Raw genomic sequence first — 11,649 nt, 5'->3', positions numbered from 1 at the left:
AAACGCTTTTATCTAGAAAAAGACTTGTAAACTCTCGAGTATGGCTGTTTTTATATAAGAAAAATCCTTATGGAACTTTTATCAGCCTTATAAGAAGAGTATAGGTTTTGGCATCATCAAAAAGGGGGAAATTGTTAGGAACATTGTATTAGGATTTTGATGATACCAATGTAATGTAGAAAAGTAGACCCCTAACCATTAGCTGTTTTTGTTTCGCTACTTTCGTCCTAGACGAGAGTTGCCATAACTCTTTTGTAATTCGTGTTAAGCTAGACAAACACACGAAAATGAGTTATGACTAGATGTTAGGATCTCCAAGGCGAAAGAAGACACGAGACATGAAGAACAACAACGAGAGTCAAGCAGGAGTTGTCAACAAACACGAAAGGACAGTGTTTGTAAAAGACGATCTTCATTAAACATTACTTCTCTTCAACAACGAGATGAATGTTTCACCTGTCTGATTTGACAACATCCTAGGACAATAAGGACTTCATTTTATGGGACTCACTTTTCAAGAAACATTAAATGAAGATGTACTATCTCTTGGAGCTAAAGGACAAAACCCTAATGCTTTCCATACCTTCAACGGCTACATGGTACAACCTCATTAATGAAGCATTTAATGCATGAAGCTCCCCGGTCATTGTCCAATGGTTAAAAGGTTCGAAAATTTCATCTCCCTCCAACGGATGGATTTTCATCACCTATATAAACTCACCTTCATCAACTAAGAAGGTGTTGGTTCATTACCACTCGACTTACTCACTTACAAAAGCTCTTGAAACGTCTACGATTTACAAAAAGCTTTTGTGAACCAGTTTTTGAGGTGTTAAGTTACTTGGAGAATCACTTGTCTTACACCTCAAGGAAGTCTTGACATCAGTTTGAAGCTATCATATCTCAGAGTCAAGATCTCTTTGTTGGAGAATTCAAGAAATCATTTTCTACCAACCTCAACTCAGGAGAAGAAGTTGATAGAGGCGGAGTAAACTCGAAGAGTTGAAAAACCTACGAAGGCTGTCCGGCTTAGTGATCAAGGAAGTCTTTGTGTAATTGTACTAAGAGTGATAGTGCAATCCTTCCAACAGTTGTGGAAGAAGAGTGGAGTAGGCAACATTGGCCGAACCACTATAAAATCTCGTGTCCTCCTTATCTCCTTACTTACGCTTTTTATTTTGCTCTCATATCATTTCTTCATTATCATTACCGAAAGTTTGTCTAATTACGTAAACTCGTGCAAAGTATTTTAAAACGAATCTATCTTATCCGCTGTGCCAAGACACCGAAAGGTGACGTTTAGGGCCTCTAACGAAAAGAGTCTATTCACCCCCCCCCCCCCCCTAGACTCTCATCTCATTCTATCGGGACCAACAACTTAAAACCCAGTCGTCACCGACAATGACTCCAAAGCAGGGATTGGAAAGATGATACATTAGTTTTATGCCAAAGCTAAGGATTAAGGAATAAGGAAGATAAAACTCAATCTCGGGTTCAAAGATTGCCAACACCAATCACTCGATATACTAACACATCACTCTCGTAATTCAATGTTAGACTGAGTCGGAATACGTGGCCGGGTTGTCTCACTCTCGTGACGCTACTGATCCTTCTCATTAGGCTCAAGCAATCTTGACCTTTAATATTCTCTACTCTTGTTAGTGAACTTAAAAGTCGTGAGATGGGTCTACGAAAAGTTGGTAATTGAGAGACGAGTCTAGGAGTATAATAACCCGTGTACTCCTTGCTCAAATGGTTGCCAAATCTCAAACTTAACAGCAAGTATATTTCGAAAAAGTATGTTGTGCACAAACCCATCAACACAAGAGCACAAAAGCACATCAAGACAAGAACCCTAAGATGGGTTTTAAACCCTCTTATGCAATAGGCATAAAATACAATATTTACCTCAATCCAATCCCTACACTAAACTAATCACTCATCATAAAAATAAATAGCACAAAAATATACAAAATAAGAGTTAATTTCTTTTTTTGTCCTACTTTTATTGAGGCATGTCCAATTTTAGTCCATCTTGATTAATTTTGTCGCATTGCGACTACTATTTTTGAACTAGTGTCACTTTAGTTTGTTTTATCAAATATATCCTTTTAGACTATTTAGTTAAGTGTTCAACATCAAATTTAGGAGAGTATATATTGAAATTTTAACTTAATCTATATCCTTTTTAAGAAATTGTTAACCTACAATCTTTTGAAAAAAAAAAAAAAAAAAAAAAAAAAAGAGTCTATTCACACTCTAGACTTTTACTCACATTCAATTGGGACCATCACAATTTATTGGGTGAAATCGATATTTCCTACTAAATTATCAAAATTTAAATTTTCTAAAATGTTACACTTTTTTTTTTGAAAATAAAATGTTACACTGTTAATTAGTTCATTGTTATCTAAATAATCCCCCCCCCCCCCCCCTCTCAAAAATAATATTGAAAGAACTATCACAAATTTAATTCAAACCATGTAATATGACTCATTCAAAGTTGTTTAATTTCTTGGGTTGGCCAAATGCAAATTAATTAAATAGTTGTGTTTCGATCAAGCAATAATGGAGTGCTTAGAATTTGGTTCATTGAAAAGCTTTCTTAAATCTTTTCTCCCAAAAGTTTGAATTCTCAACCAAAAGTCCCCACACCTCGGTCTGACAGAGTACTTGGAATGATGTAAATCACGGTGACTCAATAACTAACAGACATGACCAAATATCGGTGCACACAAAAAATCTGTTCATTTTAATCATAATCTCTATATTGTTGCTACTGAGCTTTCTTAAATCTTAATTAGGTTAATTCAGTGGCACTGAAAGAACATTTGAAAATTGAGTTTATAGTCCAGATGACTTTTTCTCCTAGAACAGGTAAATTCAGAGATCGTCAGTGGGCGACGGAGCAGTGACTTACAAGTTGAGCCTGTAACGGAGTATTTCCTAGAATAGGTAATTTATTGTCTGAAGAAGCAGCCAGTTTATATTGATATATTATTCAACATTTGACTTCTTATATATGTATCATTTTATAATAAATACAGGCTTGGAAGTTGTACGAAAATGATGAACATCTAGGACTAGTGGACAATAATTTAGACCCAAATGAGTATGAAGCAGAGGAAGTGCAGAGAATGTTGGAAATAGCATTGGTGTGCACCCAATCACCCTCGAAGATAAGGTCAAGTATGTCGGAAGTGGTGGTCATGCTTTCAAGTACTGATGCCTCAATCATTCAAAAACCCCAAAACATGCCAACCATTATTAATGATTTCAATAAGAGGATACCTACAACTACAAACACTTCAACACTAACTAATGCTACCATTTCATTTTCTCCTTTTTCGGGCCGCTAGCTGTGCCTATTTTGATCTTGCTAGCTTGCTTGTGAATATAATTGTGATGTGTTTGTATTTATTTATAGATTCTTTATTCATAAATAATTATAGGTATGTACGTAGAACAAAAATATAAGCATGTCAATAAGTCAATGGTTTTTTTTTTTTTTTTAATGTTACAAAAATAAAAATAAAAAAAATTTAAAGACTTGTGAATACCTGATACCATGAATTTTTTCAAGATGCATGTTAGATTCTCTAGAAATGGAATAGTTCCTTCCCAATATTATTTCTGGAAATATAAAATCTAAACAAATAAATAAGCCAAACACTTTGTGGTCAGATGACATGTACGGACTCTCATATGGGAGGTCATGAGATCAAGCCTCAATGGATGCGTTGTTGACTCTTTGTACTTCAATAGGTTGAAAAAGTATGACTCATTGTACTTCAATAGGTTGAAAAAGTATGTTTGAACAGATACTACAATGTAATAGAGTCATATGGGAGGTCATGAGATCAAGTAGCATTAAAAAAAAAACAAATAAATAAAATAAGTTTATTCTTTGAAATGTCAGTCTATTTCTTGACTTATTTTATGAGCTAAACCTGCTATAATAATAGTTTCCTAGAATACTTATTTACTAATGTTAACTAACACAAAACACTTAAAATTCAGTTGTCCCTGATAATGACACCAAAAGCAAGGATGGGAATGAGGGTACATTAATTTTATGCCAAAGCTAAGGATTAAGAGATATAAAAACCAACCTTAATTAGGATCAAAAATTGCCAACACTAATTCGGTATACCAACATGTCACTCTCGTGATTTAATGTTAGGCTGAGTCAGAATACGGGGATTGTCTCACTCTCGTAATGCTATCAATCCTAGCTTCTCATCATTAGGCTCAAGCAATCTTAACCTTTAATATTCTTTGCTCTGGTAAGTGAACTTAAAGGTCGTGAGATGGGGTCTACAAGAAATTGGCGGTTGAGAGACGAGTCTAAGGGTATGATAACCCGTGCACTCCTTGCTCGACTGGTTGCCAAATCTAAAACTAGACAAGTATTAACAAGGTACGTTGTGCACAAACCCATCTACACAAAAGCATCTCTCCCATCCATGTAAAAATCCACTCACTCATCATAAAGATAAATAACACAAGAGTATCTGAAATAAGAGTTAATTCCTTTTGCCACAGCGACCACAATTTTTAAACTCGTTTTTTTATGTACTACAATGCAATATCTATTCATAACTACTTTTAAAGCACAAAGAATCAATATCAACCTCCCATATAAAAAAGTCACTTCGTACCACTAGACCACAATGTCATTGGCCCTCTACACTTTTACTCACACTCAATTGGGACCATCACAATTCAATGGGTGAAATCAATATTTCAAACTAAATTATCAAATTTTAAATTTTCTAAAATGTTATACTGATAAAGAACTGAATTAAATCGATAGGCAAATAAATTCAATTCAATTAATTAGTTCATTGTTATCTAAGTAATACACCCCCTTCAAAAATAATATTGTAAGAACTATCACAAATTTAATTCAAACCATGTAATACGACTCATTCAAAGTTGTTTCTTGGGTTGGCCGAATGCAAATTAATTAAATAGTTGTGTTTCGATCAAGCAATAATGGAATGCTTAGAATTTGGTTCAATGAAAAGCTTTCTTAACTTCTTCTCCCAAAAGGTTGAATTCTCAATCCTTAAAACTCCCACACTCAGACTTGACAGAACATTTGAAAATATGTAAACACGGTGACTCAATAACTCAACAAATAGAACTAAATACCAGTGCGCACACAAAATCTACCTATTTTAAATATAATTTCAATAATGTCGCTACCGAGCTTTCTTCAATCTTAATTAGGTTCGGTGGCATTGAAAGGGACATTTGGAAATTGAGTTTAACTAGGTTCGTGATGACTTGATGAAGCCGAATATGTATGAAAATATTTCAAACCAAGAAGACAAGCGAAGTTGATACGACAATTTTGAGAAGATGAAGTTGATGAAGGAAGTTGAAGATGTGTTTGAGAAGACGAAGTTGAAGAACATACTGGTAGGTTCTCTTATATTAAACAATCAAAGCATGATACATAATAGAAAGTAAAAATAAAAAATAAAAGTAAGAAATGAGAGTAAATGTACAATTATTCTAATTAGGTTCCATAACACCACTTTCTACTGGCATGGGTTTCTTGAAGAGGAGAAAGAAAAACAAAAGTGGACCATGTTATAAAGGCACTAAAATTTTATAACGTCTTGATTGGGTTAACCTTATCCTTTTGATATATAATAAAAAGGCACTAAAATTTTATAAGACTTATTTTCATCTGATTCAAACCAATAATTTACGTATTAAGAAAGTTTTGTATTGAAAAATTAGACCAAAATTAAGCAAATAAATTTATAATAATATAAGTTAAAGTTAGCTAATTGATTAAATAATTTAACATTCTAAATAAATCGTAACAAAAATGAAACATGCCTTTACTATGGGCTATTATATAGTAACGGAGTTTAATCAATTCACACTTTCGAATATTGATTATGAATAGGTATTTCTTGTTATCCAAAAAAGTTAGCTAATTGATTAAAGGACTAAGGTTCAAATTGACCACTGAACGTAACCTGAAAATGCAATTAGGCCACTGGACGAACAAAAAGTGCAATTAGACCACTGAATACTCCAAAAACGTGCAATTAGGTCACTGAACTCTCCAAACGTATGCAATTTCACCGGATAGCAGGTTACCATCAATTTTAGCAGGTTACCTGCTTACGTGGCAGCTGAGTTGGCATTTTTAATAATTTTTAAATAATTTTTAATAATTAATTTTAATAATAAATTTTATAAAAAATTGAAAAAAAATTAAATAAAAAATAAAATAAAGTCGTTTTATTTTTTAAAAATTTTTTAAAATAAAAGTTTATTATTAAAATTTATTAAAAATGATTTCAAAATTTATTAAAAATGCCAACTCAGCTGCCACGTAAGCAGATAACCTGCTAAAATTGAGGGTAACCTGCTATTAGGTGAAATTGCACATTTTTTGAGTGTTCAGTGGCCTAATTGCACTTATTTTTTCGTTCAGTGGCCTAATTGCATTTTCAGGTTACGTTCAGTGGCCAATTTGAACCTTATTCCTTGATTAAATAATTCAACACCGCATTAAAACCGTACACAAAATGAAACATGACATAGTACAAAATATTATATAGTAGTAAAATTTATCCAATTCATATCATCAAATAAATAGTTACTACAAATTTCTAATGTCATCTAAAAAAATTAACTAATTAATTAAATAATTCAATACTGCATTCAAACCGTAGCCAAAACGACACAAGTCATAACTGCGGTCAAGTATGCATGGTCCTCAAAGTCACCAATGTTAGAATCTTAGAATGCTCAGCACCTTAGTCTTCAATTCGTCAACGGTCAACTACCCCCTTGCCTCACGTTCAACTGTACTATTCAATTTCTATTTGAGCAAATTTCAATTTTAATCATGGAGTATTGTAGTAATATTACATTTTATTATACTTTTATAAAAATTTTAACACATTACATTTATCAACAAAAAAAAAAAAAAAAAAAAAAAAAAAAAAAAAAAACATTACATTTTGATAACCAATTCATTGTTTAATAGATTTAATTACCAATTTGGTTCCTCGACTATGAGGATTTCACCAATCTGGTCCTTGATTTTTAAAATTCTACAATTTAGCCCTCGACTAAGCTTTTTTTCATCCGAAATAGTTCTAACCGTTAGATATCCGTTAACTCGGACCAAATTAATAATTTTGCTATAGTCAAGGGATCATTTCAGTCATCACATGCACCATTTTCTCCGAAAGTTAATTATTGAAATGGCCCCTTGACTATAGTAAAATTACCAATTTGGTCTCGAGTTAACGGGCGTCTAACGATTAGGACCATTTCGGGTAAAAGAAACATAGTCGGGGACTAAATTGAAGAATTTTAAAAGTCAATGACCAGATTGGTGAAATTTTCATAGTCAAGGACCAAATCAGTAATTAACTCTTGTTTAATAATATTGAGTATTGACTAAGGTGTAATTTCATTATTATTCAATTAAAAGAATTTATGAGACAATGGAAAATTTTGCATGTTTGACAAAAATTTGGATAATGAAATTATGTTAGTTCTCTTTTGTTAAATATAAAATGACAAAAATCAAAATAGAAGATGATTTGAGAAAAACAAATGAAAATCAAATGAGAAAATTTGACTAATTTAGTGTATTTCTCCTCCGATCCTTGAGCCTAGCTACAGAGGTCGTACATGGCTGCAGGCTCAGGCAGGTGGTGGTGGTTGGCGGTGGTGATGTTGGTGGTGGTATCAGTATCAGAACCTGCGTTCTCCGACCCACAAACCAACCAAATAGGCAATCACCTGGGTTGCGGCCCGTACCATATTACCGATGTGCCAGATTATAACAGGAAACTCAACCTCAGCTTTGCTGATCTGAGAAACCAGTTATCCAGCGCTAACAAACGCTTTGCCACCTCCAATCAGCCGGCTGTCTACGCAATGGTACAGTGCAGAAAGTACCTCTCCACTGCGGACTGTGTGGCCTGTTTCGATGCCGCCGTGTTAGTAACCCGAAACTGCTCCAACGCCACCACCTATGCTATTGTCATATTTGATGGGTGCTTTCTCAGGTGAGTGGTACTAGTATGCTTGATTTGATTAGTTGACATGGAGCACATGCTTTGTTCAATCCTGTATGTCATGTGTCTTTGTTTAATTTGATTGTTTTAATTTGTATAGGTACCAGGAGAGTTACTTCTACGACCAGATTACAGATCGGATTACAGGAGGAACCTATCGAGTTTGTGGTAAACGAACAGCCAGCAAACAAGATATTTTCAATGAGACAGCACAAGAACTACTAAATGAGCTTCTAGTTGCAACGCCCAGAATTAATGGCTTTTACGCGGCAGCTAAGGAACCTCCTAGTGGTGGTGGTGGTGGTGCTACCGGCTATGCGGTGGCGCAATGTGCTGAAACCGTGAGCCAAAGCAGCTGTGAGGATTGTTTGTCATTAGCTTACAATAACATAAAGGATTGTTTACCTAATTCTGCGGATGGAAGAGCTGTTGGTGCAGGATGTTTCTTGAGATACTCAGACACTGCTTTTTTTGCTGATAACCAGACAACTGACATAGCACCCTTCCTAGAAAGAGGTATATATATAATAAGCTAGAATATGTTATCTTTAATTTCTTAAGCACTCAGTCATGGAAGCATCAACTAACTGGTAGCATCTGCAATTCTCCAGAGAGTAGTTCAAGAAAGAAGAAACCAATTCTTCTTGCGGGTGTAGTCGGTACTGTAGTGATCATTTTGGTATTAGCAGCCCTTTTCCTTTGGTATCTACAATCAAGAAAGCAAAATGCTTGGATAAGAGGTGAATTGAAGCTCCTTTAGTGGTACTCATCATATTGTATAATTAATTTTACCCTTCTTTTCACTGTTGGTTTTTAGGCAATATTTTGGGAGCAAAGAGCTACATATATAAAGATTTGAAAGCTGCAACAAATGATTTCAGCGAAAAAAATATACTGGGTAAAGGAAGTTTTGGTGATGTATATAAGGTGATCTGGGTAACAATTCATGAGGATATGCAGAATGAAATTTCAAAATATATAAGCAATGCCTCAACTCTGATCTCTTATGACTAAACTGCAGGGCACCCTACAAAGCGGGGATGTGGTGGCAGTAAAAAAACTGACAATAATTTCTAGTAGAGAAAAGGCAAATTTCGAGACTGAAATTAGTCTTATTACAAATGTGAATCATCCCAATCTCATTCGTCTATTGGGATATTCTAGCAATGGAAAAGTGCTCATACTGGTTTATGAATACATGCCAAATGCTAGCCTTGATAGATACATATATGGTACTCTCATCCTCAAACATTATATTGTAGTATTTTCTATAACATAAAACATTTTTTATGAATGAATTGGCAGGAGAGAAACGGGGAATGCTGAACTGGAAGCAAAGGGTAGACATAATATTGGGTACGGCTAGGGGTCTTGCCTATCTACATGAGCAGTTCGATGTATGCATCATACACAGAGACATAAAATCCAGCAATATACTACTTGATGACGAATTCCAGCCCAAAATTGCTGATTTTGGTTTAGCAAGACTTTTACCAGAAAATAATAGTCATCTTACAACTAAATTTGCAGGGACATTGTAAGCCTACGCCTAATTAACACCCTTATTTTTTTTCCAGGTTAGTTTTCTTTTAATTTCCACTTAATTATTGCTCGTTGTAACAGGGGATATACAGCGCCAGAATATGCAATTCATGGCCATTTATCAGAGAAAGTTGATATTTACAGTTTTGGCATTGTCATCCTCGAGATCATCAGTGGGCGACGGAGTAGTGACATAAAAATTGAGCCTGTAACTGAGTATCTCCTAGAACAGGTAATTTCAATTGTATGAAGAAGCAGTCAATTTATCTTGATATATTATTCAGTATTTGACTTCTGTATATATGTATCATTTTAATTATAATAAATATAGGCATGGAAGTTGTACGAGAATGATCAACATCTAAGATTGGTAGACAATAATTTAGACTCAAATGAGTATGAAGCAGAGGAAGTGAAGAGAATGTTGGAAATTGCATTGGTGTGCACCCAATCACCCTCGAATATAAGGCCGAGCATGTCAGAATTGGTGGTCATGCTTTCAAGTAATGATGCCTCAATCATTCAAAAACTCCAAAACAGACCAACCACTATTACTGATTTCAATAAGAGGATACCTACAACTACAAACACTTCAAGACTTACTAATGCCACCATTTCATTTTCTCATTTCTCAGGCCGCTAGTTATGCCTATTTTGATCTTAACTGCTAGCTTAGCTTGCTTGTGAATTGTGATGTGTTTGTATTTATTTATTTATAGATCTTTTATCCATAAATAAAATAGATATGTACGTAGAACAAAATATAAGCATGTATGTAAGTAAATGATTCTTTTATGTTACCCAAAAAAATAAAAAATTGAAGATTTGTGAATACCTAATTCTATGAGTTTTCTCAAGATGCCTATTAGATTTTCTGCAAAAAGAATAGTTCCCAATATTATATCTGGAAATAAAAAATCTAAACAAAAAGATAAAATAAATTTATTCTTTGAAATGTTAGTCTATTTCTGAACCTATTTTATGAACTAAACCTGCAATAATAATGGCACGTTTGGTTCACGGAATAGGCCGGAAATGACATAGCATTCCCAGTAATAGGTTTATTCCTTTGTTTGGTAACCATTTCTATTACCAGGAATAATATTCCTGGTAATAGCCTATTACTTCAAATAAGGTAATAGCTATTACTAGGGCCCCCCTGGTATCAATCGTTATGCTGTGCATCCGTATGCACCATGCACCATGCATGGTGCATACGGATGCCAAAATGACGTCGTTTTATTAAAAAACGCGCGTCTCCCCTTTAAAAAAAAATTCAGGTTCGATTCCCAGCAACAACATTATATTGTTCACATTCATTCTGGAATTTTAGTTCATAGATTATGGAATTATAGTTCATTGATTATGGAATTATAGTTCATCGATTATGGAATTGTAGTTCATCGATTCTGAAACTTTAGTTTATAGATTATGGAATTTTAGTTCATTCATTCTGGAATTTTTAGTTCATAGATTAGATTATGGAATTATAGTTCATCGATTATGGAATTTTAGTTCACATGTTGTTGCTGGGAATCGAACCTGATTTTTTTTTTTAAGGGAAGACGCGTGTTTTATTAAAACGACGTCGTTTTTGCATCCGTATGCACCATGCATGGTGCATACGGATGCACAGCATAATTTGCCCCCCTGGTATTAGCCTATTACTGAACGCTCAGGAATAGATTTTAGAATCTATTTTTTTTTTTACTCCTTTCTTTAACCTAATTTTTTTATCTTATATATAAATTTATCCTATTTCACCACCGTTGTCGCCACCACCACCATCACCGCCGCAGCCGCCGCCACCACCATCGCCGCCGCCGCCACAATCGTCGCCGCCCCCACCACCACCGTCGCCCCCATCACTGCCACCACCACCACCCCAGCACCACCACCGCCACCACCACCATCACCACCACCGCCACCACCATCGCCGCCGTCGCCGCCACCACCACCACAGCCACCAGAACCACCACCCAGCAGCACCACCGCCACCACACCGCCACCACCACCGCCACAACCGTCGTCACCCCCACCA

The 11,649-nt window shown here is 35.0% G+C and overlaps 1 protein-coding gene across 1 annotated transcript; it reads left to right on the top strand.

The window, feature by feature from the left end:
* The first annotated feature begins 7,611 nt into the window (after positions 1-7,611).
* On the top strand, positions 7,612-10,320 carry LOC109180362 (cysteine-rich receptor-like protein kinase 2). The gene is made up of 8 exons (XM_019329888.1): positions 7,612-8,057; positions 8,167-8,582; positions 8,678-8,806; positions 8,884-8,993; positions 9,088-9,298; positions 9,372-9,603; positions 9,690-9,840; positions 9,940-10,320. Exons 1-8 carry the CDS (start codon positions 7,678-7,680, stop codon positions 10,249-10,251), a joined length of 1,941 nt encoding a protein of 646 aa, XP_019185433.1. The 5' UTR covers positions 7,612-7,677; the 3' UTR covers positions 10,252-10,320.
* The last annotated feature ends 1,329 nt before the right edge of the window (positions 10,321-11,649 follow it).

Source organism: Ipomoea nil, unplaced genomic scaffold (genome assembly GCF_001879475.1).
Source record: "Ipomoea nil cultivar Tokyo-kokei standard unplaced genomic scaffold, Asagao_1.1 scaffold1026, whole genome shotgun sequence".
In the NCBI taxonomy this organism is placed as follows: domain Eukaryota; kingdom Viridiplantae; phylum Streptophyta; class Magnoliopsida; order Solanales; family Convolvulaceae; genus Ipomoea; species Ipomoea nil.
The sequence above is the reverse complement of the archived record's forward strand: the minus strand, read 5'-3'. Positions and strand labels throughout refer to the sequence as shown.

What these genes read in the sequence shown, in the direction of transcription:
- LOC109180362 (XM_019329888.1), top strand. Translation starts at nt 7,678, where the DNA reads ATGGCTGCAGGCTCAGGCAGGTGGTGGTGGTTGGCGGTGGTGATGTTG. An exon ending in AGCACCCTTCCTAGAAAGAG is followed by an intron (nt 8,583 to 8,677) that starts GTATATATATAA and finishes GCAATTCTCCAG; the next exon opens with AGAGTAGTTCAAGAAAGAAG. An exon ending in GTTTTGGTGATGTATATAAG is followed by an intron (nt 8,994 to 9,087) that starts GTGATCTGGGTA and finishes ACTAAACTGCAG; the next exon opens with GGCACCCTACAAAGCGGGGA.